The sequence below is a fragment of the Carcharodon carcharias genome, chromosome 8 (assembly GCF_017639515.1).
Source record: "Carcharodon carcharias isolate sCarCar2 chromosome 8, sCarCar2.pri, whole genome shotgun sequence".
Taxonomy (NCBI): Eukaryota; Metazoa; Chordata; class Chondrichthyes; order Lamniformes; family Lamnidae; genus Carcharodon; species Carcharodon carcharias.
In genome coordinates, this window is record NC_054474.1 from 59468251 (window position 1) to 59485729 (window position 17479).

Consider the following 17479-nt stretch of genomic DNA (forward strand, 5'->3'; position numbering starts at 1 on the left):
TTCCCACAGTTGTAAAAGGACTAAGTTATTCGTAAAGAAACACACACAATCACAGTGCAGAAGAGGCCCTTCGGCCCATCGAGTCTGCACCGACATGTGAGAAACACCTGACCTACCTATCTAATCCCATTTACCACCACATAGCCCATAGCCTTGAATGTTATGACGTGCCAAGTGCTCATCCAGGTACTTTTTAAAGGATGCAAGGCAACCCGCCTCCACCACTCTCCCAGGCAGTTCATTCCAGACCATCACCACCCTCTGGGTAAAAAAAAGTTTTTCCTCACATCCCCCCTCTAAACCTCCTGCCCCTCACCTTGAACTTATGCCTTCCGAGATGGCCTAACGAGTCTCTCAGTTGTGTTAAATTGCAAACAAAAACAATAAGGATAAAACTAGAAGGACCATCTAGCAACAACCTATGCACTGGGCATGACAAAGGCACACCCAGCTCCAAAATACAAAGTAGTTCTCACCAACAACTGGGGTCTTGTGCCAAAATTAGGAAAACTGTTCCTCAGACAAATCAAGCAAGAGCCTAATGCAATCGTACCCACAGAACGCCAACATTCAAGATTCTTCCATCGTCATTCCTGGGTATAGCCTGTTGCACTGACAGGACAGACCCACCAAAATTGGCAACCAGCATAGTGGTGTACAATCAGGAGGTGGCAGCGCTGGGAGTCTTCAATATTTACTCTGGATCTCTTGAAGTCTCATACATCAGGTCAAACACGTGCAAGGAAACCTCCTGTAGATTACCACCTACCGCCCTCCTTCAGCTGATAAATCAGTAGTCCTGCACATTGAACACCACTTGGAAGAAAGACAGAGTAAAGAGGAGAGAGTGGGTGACTTGTGTCCTTCCAGAATAGCTTTATACTACCACTACAGACTGAACTGCCAGACTCTGTCTGTAGCAGGTGGTGAGAACACCAACAGGAGAGAAAACTCTGCTTAATCTCATCCTCATCAATCTACTTGTTGCAGATGCATCTATCCATGACAGTATTGGTGCAAATGAACAATGTACAATGAAGGCAAAGTCACAAGTTCACACCTAAGAGCCCCCTCCATTGTTTTGTGGCACTGAAATAGATTCAGAACATATCTAGCCACACAAAAATGGGTACTCATGAAACACTATGAGTCAGCAACAACAGAATTGTATTCCATCATAATTCATAGCCTCATGGCCTGGCATATCCCTCAATCTACCATTACCATCGAATCAAGGGATCAAAATGGTTCAAAAGGAGTGCAGGAAAGCATGCCAAGACCATCAGCAGGCATAACTAAAAATGAGCTACCAACCTGGTGAAGCTATAACACAGGACAACATGCACACTAAACAGCAGAAGCAGCATATTAGAGACAAAGCTAAATAATCCAACAACCAATGGATCAGATCAAAGTCCTGCAGTCCTGCCACATCCAGTCAAGAATTGTGGTGAATAATTAAACAACAAACAGAAGGAGGAAGCTTCACAAACATCCTCAACCTCATTGATGGCCCAGCACAAAGTGCAAAAGATAAGTCTATAGATAAGGCTGGGGTGGTGAAAAAGGCATATGGGGCACTTACCTTTATCAATCGAGGCATAGATTACAAAAGTAGGGAGGTCATGTTGGAGTTGTATAAAACCTTGGTGAGGCCACAGCTGGAGTACTGTGTGCAGTTCAGGTCACCACATTATAGGAAGGATGTGATTGCACTGGAGGGGGTGCAGAGGAGATTCACCAGGATGTTGCCTGGGATGAAACATTTAAGTTATGAAGAGAGGTTGGATAGACTTGGGTTGTTTTCGTTGGAGCAGAGAAGACTGAGGGGCGACCTGATCGAGGTGTACAAGATTATGAGAGGTATAGACCGGGTGGATAGGGAGCAGCTGTTCCCCTTAGTTGAAGTGTCAATCACAAGGGGGCATAAGTTCAAGGTGAGGGGCAGGAGGTTTAGGGGAGATGTGAGGAAAATCTTTTTTACCCAGAGGGTGGTGGTGGCCTGGAATGCACTGCCTGGGAGGGTGGTGGAGGAGGGTTGCCTCACATCCTTTAAAAAGTACCTGGATGAGCACTTGGCACGTCATAACATTCAAGGCTATGGGCCAAGTGCTGGTAAATGGGATTAGGTAGGTAGGTCAGGTGTTTCTCACATGTCGGTGCAGACTCGATGGACCGAAGGGCCTCTTCTGCAGTGCGATTCTGTGACTTGCAACCATCTTTAGCCAGCAGTGCCAACTGGATGATCCAACTTGGCCTCCTCCCGAGTTCCCCATCAGTCCTCAGCCAATTCAGTTCAATCCACATGATAAAAGGAACAAGTGAGTGCACTAGATACTGCAAAAGCTATGGGCCCAACAGCATCCCAGCTATAGTGTTGAAAACTTATGCTCCATCTAGCCATACTTCTAGCTAAGCTGTTCTAGTACAGCTACAACACTAGAATTTACCAACAAAGTACAAGATTGTCCAGATATGTGCTGCCCAAAAAAAGCTAATCCAATCCAGCGAAATGTGGCCCCACCATTCCATTCTCAATCATTAATAAAGAAATGGAAGGCATCATCAACAGTGCTATCAAATGGCACTTGGCCTCCAAGAACCTGCTCACTGATGCTCAGTTTGGATTCTACCAGGACCAATCAGCTCCAGGCCTCATTACATTCTTGGTCCAAAGATGGACAAGAGAGACAAACTGGACAAACTTCCAGGAGTAAGGTGAGAGTGACTGCCCTTCACATTAAGGCAGCATTTGATCAAGTGAGGTATAAAGGAGCCCTAGTAAAACTGAAAAAGTCAATGATGATCGGGGGGGGGGGGATGCGGGTTGGTGGTGGGGTTGGGGGGACTCTCCTCTGGTTACAGTTACACCTTGTACAAAGAAATATTGCTGTGGTTGTTGGAAGTCAATCATCTCAGCATTGGATACTGCTGTAGGCGTTCCACAGGGCAGTGTCCCAAGACCAACAGTCTTCAGCTGCTTCATCAATGAGCTTCTCTCCAACATAAGATCATGAGCGGGGATGTTCACTGATGATTGCTCAGTTTCATTCATAACTCCATAATAATGAAGCAGTGAGTTCCTGTCTGCAGCAAGATCTGGACAACATTCAGGCCTGGGCCACAAAATAACAAATAACGTTTGTTCCAAGCAAGTGTCAGGAAATAGCCTTCTCCATTGGAGAGAGGGTAACCATCTTGTTATGTCATTCAATGGCAGCATCAAAATTCTGGGGTCACCATTAGCCAGAAAATTGACACTTAATGCTGTGACTACAAGACAGGTGAGAGAGTTGAATATTCTGTGGTGAGTAATTCACCTTCCAACTCCTGCCATCTTCCCACCATCTACAAGACACAAAGCAGGTGTATGATGGAATACTTTCCTCTTACTTGGATCAGTGCTGCTCCAACAACACTTAAGAAGCTCGACACCTTTCAAGGCAAAGCAGCCCATTTGATTGATCCCCATCCACCACCTTTAATATTCACTCCCTCCACCACAGGCACACAGTGGCTCCAGCGTGTACCATCTCCATGATGATACACTATGCTACAGCAACTCTCCAAGGCTTCTTCAAGTGCACCTACCAAATCTGTGACCTCTACTACCTAGAAGAACAAGCACAACAGGTGGATGGGAACAGCACCACCTGGAAGTTTCCCTCCAAGAAACACACTGTCTTGACTTAGAGATATATCGCCATTCCTTCATTGTCACTTGGTAAATATCCTGAAACTCCTTACTAAACAGCACAACTGCAGCTGTTCAAGAAAATAGCTCATCACCACATTCTCAAGGATAATCAGGGGTGGGCAATAAATGTTGGCCTCCTAATGATGCCCACAACGTATGAACAAATAATAAAACTCAGGTGAAAATGCTTAATTAACAGGAACAGAATCCAATTTATATGTACTGCAACAAATGATGCTTCTTCCTTCAAATGTTACTAATTCTTACAATAGATCATGCATTTTTTCCAGAAAATAGCTTACACAAGTTACACAAATGAGCTTTAAGTGCATCTTGTGCAAAGTCCATGCTTATGCAACGTACCTTTTCAGCCCATGCCCAGAGGCCTATTCCAAGAAATGCTGCTCCCAGCAACTGCAAAACAAAACAAGATACAATAAGACATTAGGTATGTAGAGCAGATGTTCATATACATACGATAACAAACAATGAGTGTTATCAACTTATAATAGTGTTGAGTCTTTGGAGTCAGTGCTGAGTACAAATGGAAAAAAAATCAGTGACACAATACTCCAGATTATAGAGCAAGAAAGATCTCTATACTTTCAATTTTAAGCAATGTGTCTAAGGCAAAATTAACCTTACACACCTCTCTCCTAACCATTTGTTTTTTTTTTAAGTATTGCATTTCCATTTTCTGATAAGGCCTAGTACTCATGAACTGGAAATGGCACCTTCCAGTTTCTGGTTTAAAAATTGCCCTTTCTCCTCAGTCAATTTCATGTTTTGTTATTTTTCTCCATCAATCAACAGCATGCACTATTGGTTTTTCCAGTTAATCATTTGCAAAGGGAATTAGACTGCTCAAACCTAAAAGGGTTTGAAATTGAATTTCCAGAAGCCATTGCAAGTTGAGTGGATCTTTAGCCACTATCTTTGCCTACATAACAACAATGACTCGATTTAAAAAGAAATTCACTAGCCTTGAAGGAATTTGGAACATCCTGTGGGCACAAAGATTCCGCGTGAATGCAAATTCATTTTTCTTTCTTTCAGTTCCTCGAGAGTGGAAAGATATGAGTGACAGAAAATACTAAAGGATGTGATCCAGTTTGGAATAAGTAACAGGCAAATTACAAATACTGTAAGTGTCTTACCTCCCCATAGCAATGATCCACCACTTCACACACAAATGAGGGGTAAAGGATAAGTTAAAATAGATGAGAGACAAAAGGAATAGGAGACAGACTGAATGTGTCAGGAACAAGAAAGCCAGACACTTCATCAACTCACTATGAGCAGCAACAACACCACTATATCAAAAATCTTTAATATAGCTTGCATGTGCAAGAAACATTGCCACGCAGCTGCTAAGCAATGACCATCTCCAAAAAGGGGAAGTCTAACCATCTTCCCTTGACATTCAACAGCATTACCATTGTAAACTCCTCCACTATCAACACCTTGGGGAATGACTCACCTCCTGACTCCCCAAAGCCATTCTACCATTTACAAAGCACAAATTAGGAATGTAACAGAGCGCATTCCATTTACCTGCATGAGTGCAGCTCCAATGCTCAAGAAATTCAGTGCCATCCAGGACAAAACAGCCAGCTTAAATAGCATAAAAGCAAAAAACTGCGGATGCTAGAAATCCAAAACAAAAACAAAAATACCTGGAAAAACTTAGCAGGTCTGGCAGCATCTGTGGAGAGGAATACAGTTAACGTTTTGAGTCCGAATGACCCTTCAACAGAACTATGTAAAAATAGAACAAGGCAAAAGAGAGATACGTAAATCCTGACGGAGAGAGGCGCAATACTTCAAGGTAGTTAACTGTGTTCCTCTCCGCAGATGCTGCCAGACCTGCTAAGTTTTTCCAGGTATTTTTGTTTTGGATTTCCAGCATCCTCAGTTTTTTGCTTTTATCTTAGTGTTTAATTGACTGCCACTTCTCTTCAAGGAATGCCTACCTTGAAGAAGTATTGCTCTTCTCGCAGTCAGGATTTTTGTATCTCTCTTTTGCCTTGTTCTATTTTTACTTAGTTCTGTTGAAGGGTCATTCGAACTCGAAACGTTAACTGTGTTCCTCTCCGCAGATGCTGCCAGACCTGCTGAGGTTTTCCAGGTATTTTTGTTTTTGTTTCAGCTTAAATAGCAACTCATCCACCACTCCCTACATCCTGGGTGCCAAGAATACCCTCTACAATATGCACAATACTTCTACAATAGCACCTCCCAAACGGGTGACCTGTACCACCTGGAACGACAAGGGTAGGAGGTATTTGGGAACACCAAATTCCCCAAGTTAAGCACCCTCCTAACTTACAAATATATCACCAGTCCTTCATCGTCATTGGGTCCAAAATGTGCTTGGGAGTCAAAGTTAGCTGGCATTGGAATACATAATTACATTCCACTTGAATTACAACAAACTGCATTTAGAGTAAACAGTTGTTTTACTTTTACAGTAAACAAGGGTTCAATCCTGGAACTCCCTCCCTTCACCGCACAGCTACAGCCATTCATGAAGAAAGCTCACCAACGCTTTAAGGGACATTTGGAGGTAGGCAACAAATGCTGACCTTGCCAGTGACACACATATTCCATGAATGAAATAAAAACTTTGTGATTTTTTTTTTCTTCATTCATTGTGAGCAAGACTACAAGATTATTTTTTTAATCTGTTGCTCTTTGATCGTCATGCAGATAGCAGCTGATGATCAGCCCAACCAGTCTATACAATCTGGTCAGATATGTATTATCACGCAATTTAATAAAAGGTGATAGCCTCTTTTACTGTGAGGTACTTTGAAATATCATATCTAATGTTATAACACAGCAGTTGGTAAAGGCTGGGTTGTTTAAATCCTAGAGGGAAACTTGAAAAACTGTCATAACCTATATTTTCAATTGCTATGTTTGAGATGCAGCTGTGAATTCAGGAATCAGGTCACCAAGCCTCAAAGGTTTTTTTTGTGTAAAACTAAATTAAACATTTATTAATTTAACAATCAAATTAAACACATACACATGTCTACAAATTACTACCATAATAACTTTTAAACAAATCCCCAAATTAATCACTCCCAGGTAAATCTTCACCAAAATAACAGTAATTCACAGACTTTAAACAGACACCAGGCAAAACACATTTGACCTTACGAGTTCGAAATGAGGTTCCTATCAATTTGTTTTCTTTGAAGACACAGCTGGAGGCATACAGGCTGGTTAGATCTTAAGTGCCTCTGATTTACACATACAAACTCCTTTCTGGTTATACCTAGCTTCCCCTTTGAATGTACATTTTCCATTGTATTATTAGGTTTCTAATTTTACCTCTCCTAACAATAATATCCTTTCATTCCACCAATTTTATTAGTGTTATAAATACATTGCTTGGCATCTCCCAGCTAGGTGCAAAATTTTACCCATTCATTTGAATGGTTTATTCAACAAATGCAAATTTATACTTTACCTTCTCCTCCTTACATTTATCTAAATAACATCTCAAAACTGTTATACATCAAAGCTAAAGACTAACTGACTATAATCCAATTAAGCCACACAGAGACACAGGCCCTACAATTCCAATTTAAAAATAATTTCCAATAACATTATAGACATTAATATCACATGACATACCCCTCCATATCAAAAAATGAACCGTCATAATTTTAAAAGACAGCTTCATGTTTTAATAACCCATCTCATACTATCTTACATTTATTACATTACTAGATGCATGTATTAACATAATATACATACACAAGTCCTTGGAATCAACAGAAATCATTCCAGTTCAGTGTTCAGGTTTTTTAAAATGTCCAATTTTCCCTTTAAGCTGAATTACCTGGAAAAACTCAGCAGGTCTGGCAGCATCGGCGGAGAAGAAAAGAGTTGACGTTTCGAGGCCTCAAAAGGACATAGATTAAATGGCTGTAATAATGGACTCCATCTGAAAAGCCTTGCACTTTTGTCTCGAAATTTGTCCAAAACTTCAAAGAATTGTGGTCTGTATAAACAATTGTTTCTGATGAATTGTTTGCACCATAAATTTCAAAATGCTGCAATGCTAACACAAACCCAAGGTCTCTTTATCATTTGTTGAATATCTTCTCTGTTGTACATTCAGCTTCTGTGAAAAATATCCTATTGTTTTTTTCAGTTCCAGTGTCGTTCGAATGACTTCTGACACTCCAGTGCACATTGAAATGTCTTGCTCTTTTTTAATAGTTCAGTCAGTGGAGCAACCACATTGCTAAAATTTGGTACAAATTTCCAATAAAACCTACTCATGCCCAGGAATCTTAAAACTTCTCATCTTGTTGTAGGCACTGGGAAATCCACGATAACCTTGGCTTTCGCACCTCTCGGAGCCACTTTACCACATCCAATGGTACGGCCTAGATACATAACTTCCGCATTTGCAAATTCACTTTTAGTCAGGTTCATCACCAAATTAGCTTCTTGTAATCGAGAAAATGATTCTTCCAGATGCTGTAAATGTTCCTCCCATTTCCAACTTAAAGCTATCAGGTCATCAATATAAACAGCACAATTGCCTAGACCTGCAATTACATTGTTAGACTTTGAAATGTCGCAGGTGCATTCTTCATACCAAAAGACATGACTTTAAACTGATATAATCCATCTGACATCACAAAAGCTGATATCTCCTTTGCTCTTTCCGACAACAGTACTTGCCAATACCCTTTTAGCAAGTTATTCTTTGTGATAAATTTCAATTGTCCCACTTTCTCAATACAATTCTCCAGCCATGGTATAGGATATGAATCAGCTTTTGACACCGCATTCACCTTTCGATAGTTCACACACAGTCTTTGTGTTCCATCCTGTTTCGGTACCAATACATGAACTCTAGTTACTTCAACTGGACTCAATTACACAATTTTGAAGCATGAAATCAATTTCTTTTTGTACTTATGGTAACTTTGCTGATCTAAGAATGTTGCCTTATTGAAGATGAAACCTGTACAGACACATCATGTATAGCTAATTCTGTCTTCCCCAACGTATTCCCACAAATAAGTTTGCGTGGCTGCGACAGCTTTTCTAAATCACTTTAACACTTGTTTGGAAGGTAACTCAATATTTCATTTAAATTTTCAAGCACTCCCTCATTATCCAATTTGATTAGAAGAAAATCAATTTCAGATTTCTGTATTTCCACCTCTTTCTCATTATTTACCACCACTAACACCTCCTTTTGGTCTTCTTCCCAGTCAAAGTGCTTTTTAAGCATAATTTACATGACACATCCTCTGCTTCTATCTGGAATATTTATTAAATAATTTACTTCACTCAGTGTCTTTTCAATCCTGTAAGGCGCACTAACTCTTGTATTTAATGAATCGCCTAACACTAGTAACAGAACTAGCGCTTTCTCTCCAGAAACAAAACTGGGAGCTGTCGCCTTCTTGTCTGCCTTCATGTTCATTATTTGCTGTGACATCTTTAAACGTTCTCTAGGCAACTCATATGCTCTGTTCAATCTTTCCCTGAAATTTGATATGTAATTTAGTTTCTGAATTTTGACCCAGCAATTTCTCAAATCAATTTCAGTGGTCCCCTTACCTCATGATCATAAACTAGTGCAAAAGGGCTAAAACCAATCAATGCATTAGGAGAGTCTCTATAAGTGAACAGCAAGAATGGAATTCCCCTATCCCAATCCTGTGGATAATCCTGACAGTACGCTCTCATCGTGGTTTTTAAAGTATGATGCTACCTTTCCAAAGCCCCTTGTGATTCCGGATAATAAGCTGTTGACTTAAATAGTTTTCTCCCAAAACTAGTCATTACTTCCTTAAACAGCTGTGACATAAAATTTGAGCCCTGATCTGATTGTATTTCCTTAGGTAAACCATATCTTGGAAAAAATATATAGTTAACTCCTCCACAATATTTCTTAAAGGTATCACTTCAGGAAACCTAGTAGACACATCCATTATTGTCAGTAAGTACTGATTTCCACTTTTAGTCTTAGGGAGGGGTCCTACAAAATCAATCATGACCCATGTAAAATGTTCTTCAAATGCTGGTACTGGGATTAAAAGAGCCGGCTTAATCGCTGTTTGTGGTTTGCATGTTACTTGACATGTTCTAAGGAATTTGACTACATCACTATGTAATCCTGGCCAAAGAAAATGTTTCTGTACCTTTGCCTGTGTCTAATCCCTAAATGTCCCATTGGAATTTCATGAGCAATTCTCAGAATCTCATTTCTATACCCTAATGGGATAACATTCTGATGTACCTCCCTCCAGCATTCATTTGCTGAAACATGATCCAACTTCCATTTTCTCAAGAAAATATCACCCTTAAGGTAATAACATACTGTAATACATACAGCTTCTGTTTCTGAATAAGCTGTCGGATGTAACTGTTTTAATTGCAAATCACATTTCTGTACTTCCACTAACCTCCTTGAGTTAAACACTTCAGCTGAATTGTCTTGTAGTCTTTCCTCCTGAACAAGGTTATCAAACAGTGCCAGCTAATTGGATTGACACCTTCTTCTTACCTTTGAAATGCCTGCCCTTGTTTTTCTTGTTTCAACCTATGAGCCTTTGATCTCACTACCACACAATCTGGAAATAATCCAGGACGCGCTCTCTGTAACAGCTCTGTAGAAAACACTTCTATAGGATGCTCAACTACCATAGGCATCACCCACATTTGTGATCCAGCTATATCATTATCCAGAATAAACTGAACCCCTGCAATGGACAATTTTTCTACTTCTCCAACAATAACGTCACCTGTTTTCCATTTACTCTTTAAATTTACCTTCCACAGTGGAATAGATTTAACATCTCCATGAACCCTACTTATCACCTGTTCCTGCAATACTCCCTCTGAACAACAAATATCAGTATCCCACAACATAAAGGATTTATTAGCCCATGTCTCTTAAAATTTTAAGATCTTTTACCTACTCCACCCTGTACACATGGAAAGACTTTCCCTTCACACACAAAATTTTCATGCTCCTCGGAATTCTCTTCGGTAAACTGTGAACATCTTCCCACATCTTTACCTATCACTGATTCTCCCCGTCTTACTTGTACACAAACTACAGGTTTCTCCTGTGCCTGAACCTCAGAACCCACAGTACTTTTACTTCCAGAACTTTTCTGCATCCCAATAATTCCTACAGATTTTCCCTGCAATTTTCAACACACTGACTTCAGGTGCCCCACTTTATTACAATGAAAACACTTCAATTTTCGAATGTCACTCCTACCTTAAGCACCTTCCTTTTTACTCTGAGAAAAAACTTCCTGGGAATTTCCAGCTGCTGCTACTCTTCCCTGACTACCTACCTACCTTTTCACCTTCCCACTTTCTATCCTTTTCAGATTTAAAAGGGTAACAAAGAAAATGTTTAGTTCTATTAACAAACTCAATCATCAGCTGTCTCTGCTGCTTGTCTTACAGAATCAACCCTCTGTTCCTCCACCCGAGTTTTCACTACCGAAAGGATTTAATCTTTAAACTCTTCCAAAAGAATTACTTCCCTCAGAGTTGCATATACTGTCCCTCTTTTTAATGCCCATATCCACTGGTCAAAATTATTTTGTTTCACTCTCAAATTCAATATAAGTTTATCCAGGCTGTTTTCTCATAGTCCCTAAATTTCTGCCTGTATGCTTCAGGAACCAACTCATATGCAATTAAAATAGCCTTTTTCACCATATCATAATTCACCAATGCTTCTTCAGTCAGCGAAGCACATATCTCATGTGCTCTATCCACCAACTTAAGAATAGCATCCAGTTATCCTGTGGTCATTTCATCTGTTTAGCTATCTTCTCAAATGAAATAAAGGATGCTTCAGTATCTTTTTCCTTCAACTTTGGAAGAGCTTGTACAAATTTAAACATCTCCCCACTGTGTTCTACTCTGGAGATAAGTCCTTCCTCACCTACCGGCATCTCTTTTTAAACTGCCAACAATTTCTGTTGAAATTTTCTCCCTCTTTTTCTCTTTCCTCCTTCTCTATCTTCAGAATTTCTAACTTCCTTTCCTGTTTTCTTTCTCTCTCCTGCCTTTCTTCCTGTCCCCTTTGGAATTTCCTGTCTCTTTCCTTTGCTTCCAATTCAATTTTTTTCAGTTCCTTTGCTTGTTCAAGTTCAAGCATCTTCATTTGTGACTCACTAGTGTGAGGTTTCACTTCCAACTGTAGATGCTGTGCTATACCTTTAATTATATCTGATTTCCTAGGTCCCGCAGGTAACCCCAATTGTAATTTATCCGCCAACACTGTTAAATTATTCTTGGTTACTTTTTGTAACCCAGAGTGATATCTTCTACTTTGCTGATTTAGATTTAGAAAATATCTTCTACTTTGCTGATTTAGAAAAAGATTTAGCCATGGATACAGCCATTTTTGCTGTCTCACCACTTCAAAAATACCTCACCAATGCCTGAATTCAAGATGCTTCTCATATTTGTAACCTTAAGATTCACCAATTCCAAACCAATCAAGAAATTACAAATATTAACAACACAAAAAGAGAAAATGCTGGAAAAACTCAGCAGGTCTAACAGCTTCTGGGGAGTGAAAGACAAAGTTAACGTTTCGAGTTCGTATGACTCTTCCCCAGAGCTCTGAAATCCAGCATGCGCAGTATTTTGCTTTTAATTTAATTACAAATATTATCCCGCCAAGAGCCCCCAATTGTTATGACACAGCAGTTGGCAAAGGCTCAGTTGTTTAAATTTCAGAGGGAAACTTGAAAAACTGTCATAACCTAAATTTTCAATTGGTATGTTCGAGATGCAGTTCGGAATTCAGGAATAAGACCACCAAGCCTCGAAAGGTTTCTTTTTAAACATAATACTAAATTAAACATTTATTCATTTAATGACAATCAAATTAAACACATACACATGTCTACAAATTACTACCATAATAACTTTTAAACAAATCCCCAAGTTAATCACTCCCAGGTAAATCTTCACCAAGGTAACCCATAGACTTTAAACAGATACCGGCAAAACACATTTAACCTTACGAATTCAAAATGAGGTTACTTTCAATTTGTTTCCTTTGCAGACACAGTTGTAGGCATACAGGCTGGTTAGATCTTAAATGCCCCTGACTTACACACACAAACTTCTTTCTGATTATACCTAGCTTCCCTTTTGAATGTACATTTTCTATTGTATTATTAGGTTTCTAATTTTACCTCTCCTAACAATAATATCCTTTCATTCCACTTATTTTATTAATAATATAAACACCTTGCTTGGCGTCTCCCAACTAGCTGCAGGATTTTACCCATTCTTTTGAATGGTTTATTCAACAAATGCAAATTTACACTTTACCTTCTCCTCCTTACATGTAACTAATCAACATCTCAAAACTACTATACATCAAAGCACCCAGACTAACTGGCTTTAATCCAATTAAGCCACACAGAGACACAGACCCTTCCACAATTCCAATTTAAAAATAATTTCCAATAACATTACAGATATTATCAGTGCATGACCTAAATAAAACACTGTTATCTTAAATTAGTATAAAATGGTACAAAGAAATATCAAGTGTAAAGAACAAAAAGTATTTACTACGCAGCAGAACCCAAGGGCACCTGGCTTTTACCTTACAAACCTGATATTTTGATAAGGAGAGTCGGAGTTGCTGGGAATCGAAGCAGACCTGCGGGAGACAGTGGGGGCGGAGGAGCACCTATAAATACAGAACAAAAACAGAAACAGAAATACCTGGAAAAACTCAGCAGGTCTGGCAGCATCGGCGGAGAAGAGGGTCATGAGGACTCGAAACGTCAACTGTGCTCTTCTCCACCGATGCTGCCAGACCTGCTGAGTTTTTCCAGGTATTTCAGTTTCTGTTTTTGTTTTGGATTTCCAGCATCCACAGTTCTTTGCTTTTATCTCTGCCTATAAATACAGACCAGGGATTGCATAACAGCCTACCTCGCTGGGAGTCGGAGGAAACCTGCGGGAGTCAGTTGGAGCGAAGTTGAGGAGCGTGCTGTTTCACTGTTGCAGCAGCTATGAGGCAGCTTGGGAGGGGGGGGGGGTGCAACTGTGACATCAAAGGAAGTCAGTAACTTGATTGGCCAGTAAGTGCTCAGTCTAAGGGACAGTATGTGAGAAACCAGCTTAGGACAGGTTAGTTCAGGTAGTTCATAAATAAAAAGAACTCAAACTTTAAAATAATAAACCAAAATTTGAAAACTTTAAAATTAAAATAAAACAAAGATTTAAAAAAGCAATAACAATAAAGTAATTTATACGAAACATCTAAAACACATTTCTTTGTAGTTAAGAAGCATTTAACCTTTAGTTGGCAGTGGTACTGGCCAAGACCCTCAACCTGCACTTCTGATGCTTGCTGGCCAAGGTCTAGGAGCTGGAGTGGCTCAGATGAAGAAGTGGAGTTTTGAGTTCATTAAATAAAAACATTTTACAAAATACTTTTCTTAAGAGCAAATGTTGAGCAGGCTGGGCCAACACTCATTGGAGGTTAGAAGAATAAGAAGTCATCATATTGATATAAGATTCTGAGGGGACTTGACAGGGTAGACACAGAGGATTCCTCCCCTGGTGTGGGACTCCAGAACTAGGGGCACAGTTTCTAAATAAGGGATCTCCCATTTAAGATGGACTTGAGGAAGAATTTCTTCTTTTGGGGGTCATTAATTTCAGCACGCATAGGAAGAAAGTAATTAGAGTAAATTAACTAAATAACATAATTTAGAATGGCAGGACAGGTATTATGTTGCAGCTGTGGGATGTGGAAACTTTTGGACGTCAAGGTGATCCATGACAAATACATCTGCAGGAAGTGTAAGCAGCTTGAGGAATTCCAGATCAGGATTACTGCACAAGATAAGGGAGGGGGAGGAATACCTGGGTACTTTGTTCCAGAAGGCAATCACACCTCTTAGAAGAAGGTAATCTGTTTTGGTCAGCAGTGAGGGACAGCAGGATGTGACTGTCAGTGAGACAGGTGATGGGACCGAGCAAACAGTCATGGAGGAGCCTCAGACTTTGCAACTGGCAAACAGGTTTGAGAAGCTCACAACCGGTGTGGAAGAAAGCAAGGTCTGCATGGTGGGTGAGCTGACTGGCCATGGCACCGTGTTACAGGAAGCTGTTCGGGGAGGGGGGGGGGGGGGGCAAAGAAAAGAATATGGTGATAGTAGGGAATAGTATAGTAAGGGGAATTGACACTCTTCTCTGCATCAAAGAGCTAGAGTCCTGACGGCTATGTGGCCTGCCCGATGCCAGGGTTCGGGACATCTGCTCAGGGCTAGAGAGGAACTTGCAGTGGGAGGTGGAGGATCCAGTTGTCGTGGTCCATGTAGGTACCAATGACATAGGTAGAACTAGGAAAGAGGTTCTGTAGAGTCAGTACTAGGAGCTAGGTACCAAATTAAGCAGAACCTCAAAAGGTAATAATCTCTGGATTATTACCTGAGCCACGTGCAAATGGCATTGGGCAAATAAGTTTAGAGACACAAACATGTGGCTCAAAGACTGGTGTGGGAGAAGTGGGTTCCAATTTTTGGGGCACTAGCATCAGTACTGGGGAAAGTGGGGGCTGTACCGTTGGGACGATTCACACCTGAACCATGCTGCAACGAGTGTCCTCGCAAATCACATAACTAGGGAAGTAGAGAGGGTTTTAAACTAAACGAGAGAAGCGAGGGATCAAACTTGGGTAGAGGTAGCAATTCAAGGTGTAGAGTCAAGACAGGAGAGCAAAATAGCAATATGAGAAATGAGGGTCAGAGAATGGCAGGAAGGGACAGAGAGAAAAAACCTAAGAAAACATCAACAGTCAAGACTAGATGTTACAAAGGTAACAAATAGACAAAACTGGAGGCTCTCTATCCGAATGACAAAGTAAATGAATTGATGGCCCGCACTGAAGTAAATAAATATCTGATAGATCTGATAGCAATTACAGCAACATGGCTGCAGGATGACATAGATTGGGTCCTTCATATTGAAGAGGAATAGGGAGCTAGGTAAAGGTGGAGGGATAGCATTGTTAATCAAAGAGGCCTTTGGTGCAATAGTTAGAGATGGCCTTTGTTAAAGAGATCAGGATGTAGAATCATTTTGATGGAGATGAGGAATAGTAGGGGGAAAAAGTCATTAGTGGGAGTGGTCTATAGGCTCCCTATCAGTAGCCACAGTGCAGGACAAAGTATTCAAGAGAAAGTATTGTGTGCTTGTGATAAAGGGGCAGCAATAATCATGAGTGATTTTAATCTACACATAAATTTGAAAAATCAGACTGGCAAAGTAGCCTGGATGAGGAGTTCTTAGAATGCTTTTCGAGATAGTTTCTTACAACAGCACATTCTGGAACCAACCAGAGAGCAGGTTATATTAAACTTGGTAGTGCGTGACAGGAATAATTAATTAATGACCTCAGAGTAAAGGGACCCTAGGTAGCAGCAACCACAATATGATTGAATTTTACATCGACTTTGAAAGGGAGACGAGTGGGTCTAAGACAAGTATCCTAAACTTAAATAAGGGCAGCTATGTGGGGATGACAGCTGGGCTGGCTGAAGTGAACTGGGAAACTAGGCTAGAGGATAGATCAATAGGGAAGCAGTGGCAGACATTATAGGGGATATTTCAGAGTATTCAGAATTAGTACATTCCTATCATAAAGGAAAATTCTAAGGGGAGGACCCACCATCCGCACTAAAGTAGTTCAGGAAAACATTAAACTTAAGAAAAAAAGAATACAACTCCGCAAAGATAAGTGGCGGGACAGATGATTGGTGGGACAGATGATTGGTCAGAATATAAAGAACGACAGAGAATGACTAAAAGGTTAACCAGGAGAAAGAAATTAGAGTATGAAAGGAAGCTAGCTAGAAACGTAAATATGAATAGCAAGAGTTTCTACAGGTATTTAAAAAGGAGAAAAATAAAGTGAGTGTTAGTCCTCTAGGGAGAGACAGTTACTAATAGATAATAAGGAAATGGTGGAAGAAATGAACAAATATTTTGCTTCCATGTTCACCATAGAGGATGCAAAAAAATTCCAGTAATAGCTATAAATCAGGAAGTGAAAGGGAGAGAGAAACTTGGTGAAATTGAGTTCACTAGGGAAACGGTACTGAGCAAATTAATGGAGCTGCAGGCTGGCAATTCTCTGGGTGCCAATGGGCTACATTCTAGGGTCTTAAAAGAGGTGGCTAATGAGGTAGTTGATGTGCAGGTGTTAATTTTCCAAAATTCGCTAGATTCTGGAAAAGTTCCATCAGGCTGGAAAGTAGCAAATATAACCCCTCTATTCAAGAAGGGAGGGAGGCAGAAAACAGGCCAGTTAGCCTGATGTCTGTCATGGGAAAGTTGTTGGAGTTGATCATTAAGGATGTAATAACTGGGCACTTAGAAGACCTCAAGGCAATTGGGAAGAGAAAGCATGATTTGTGAAAGGAAAATCATGTGTAACTAATTTATTGGAGTTTTTTGAAGGACTAACATGCGCAGTGGATAAAGGGAAGCTTGCAGACATACTGTACTTGGATTTCCAGAAGGCATTTGATAAGGTGCCACATCAATGGTTATTATGGAAAATAAAAGTGCATGGTGTAGGGGGTAACATATTAGCCATGATAGAAGATTGGCTGGCCGGCAGAGAGCACGCATAAATGGGTCGTTTTTTGGATTGGCAGGATGTGACAAATGGAGTCCCATAGGGGTCTGTGCTGGGGCCTCAACTTTTTATGATTTACATCAATTGCTTAA

At 40.3% G+C, this 17479-nt stretch overlaps 1 protein-coding gene across 4 annotated transcripts in view; it reads right to left on the reverse strand.

Moving 5' to 3' along the window:
- tspan17 (tetraspanin 17) overlaps positions 1-17479 on the reverse strand; it is an 81098-nt gene that overhangs the window by 44073 nt on the left and 19546 nt on the right. For all 4 annotated transcript variants that reach the window (XM_041192846.1, XM_041192845.1, XM_041192844.1 and 1 more), the window contains exon 2: positions 4061-4111. In XM_041192846.1, the coding sequence (XP_041048780.1) occupies positions 4061-4111 (51 nt within the window). The remainder of the gene's footprint in view (positions 1-4060; positions 4112-17479) is intronic.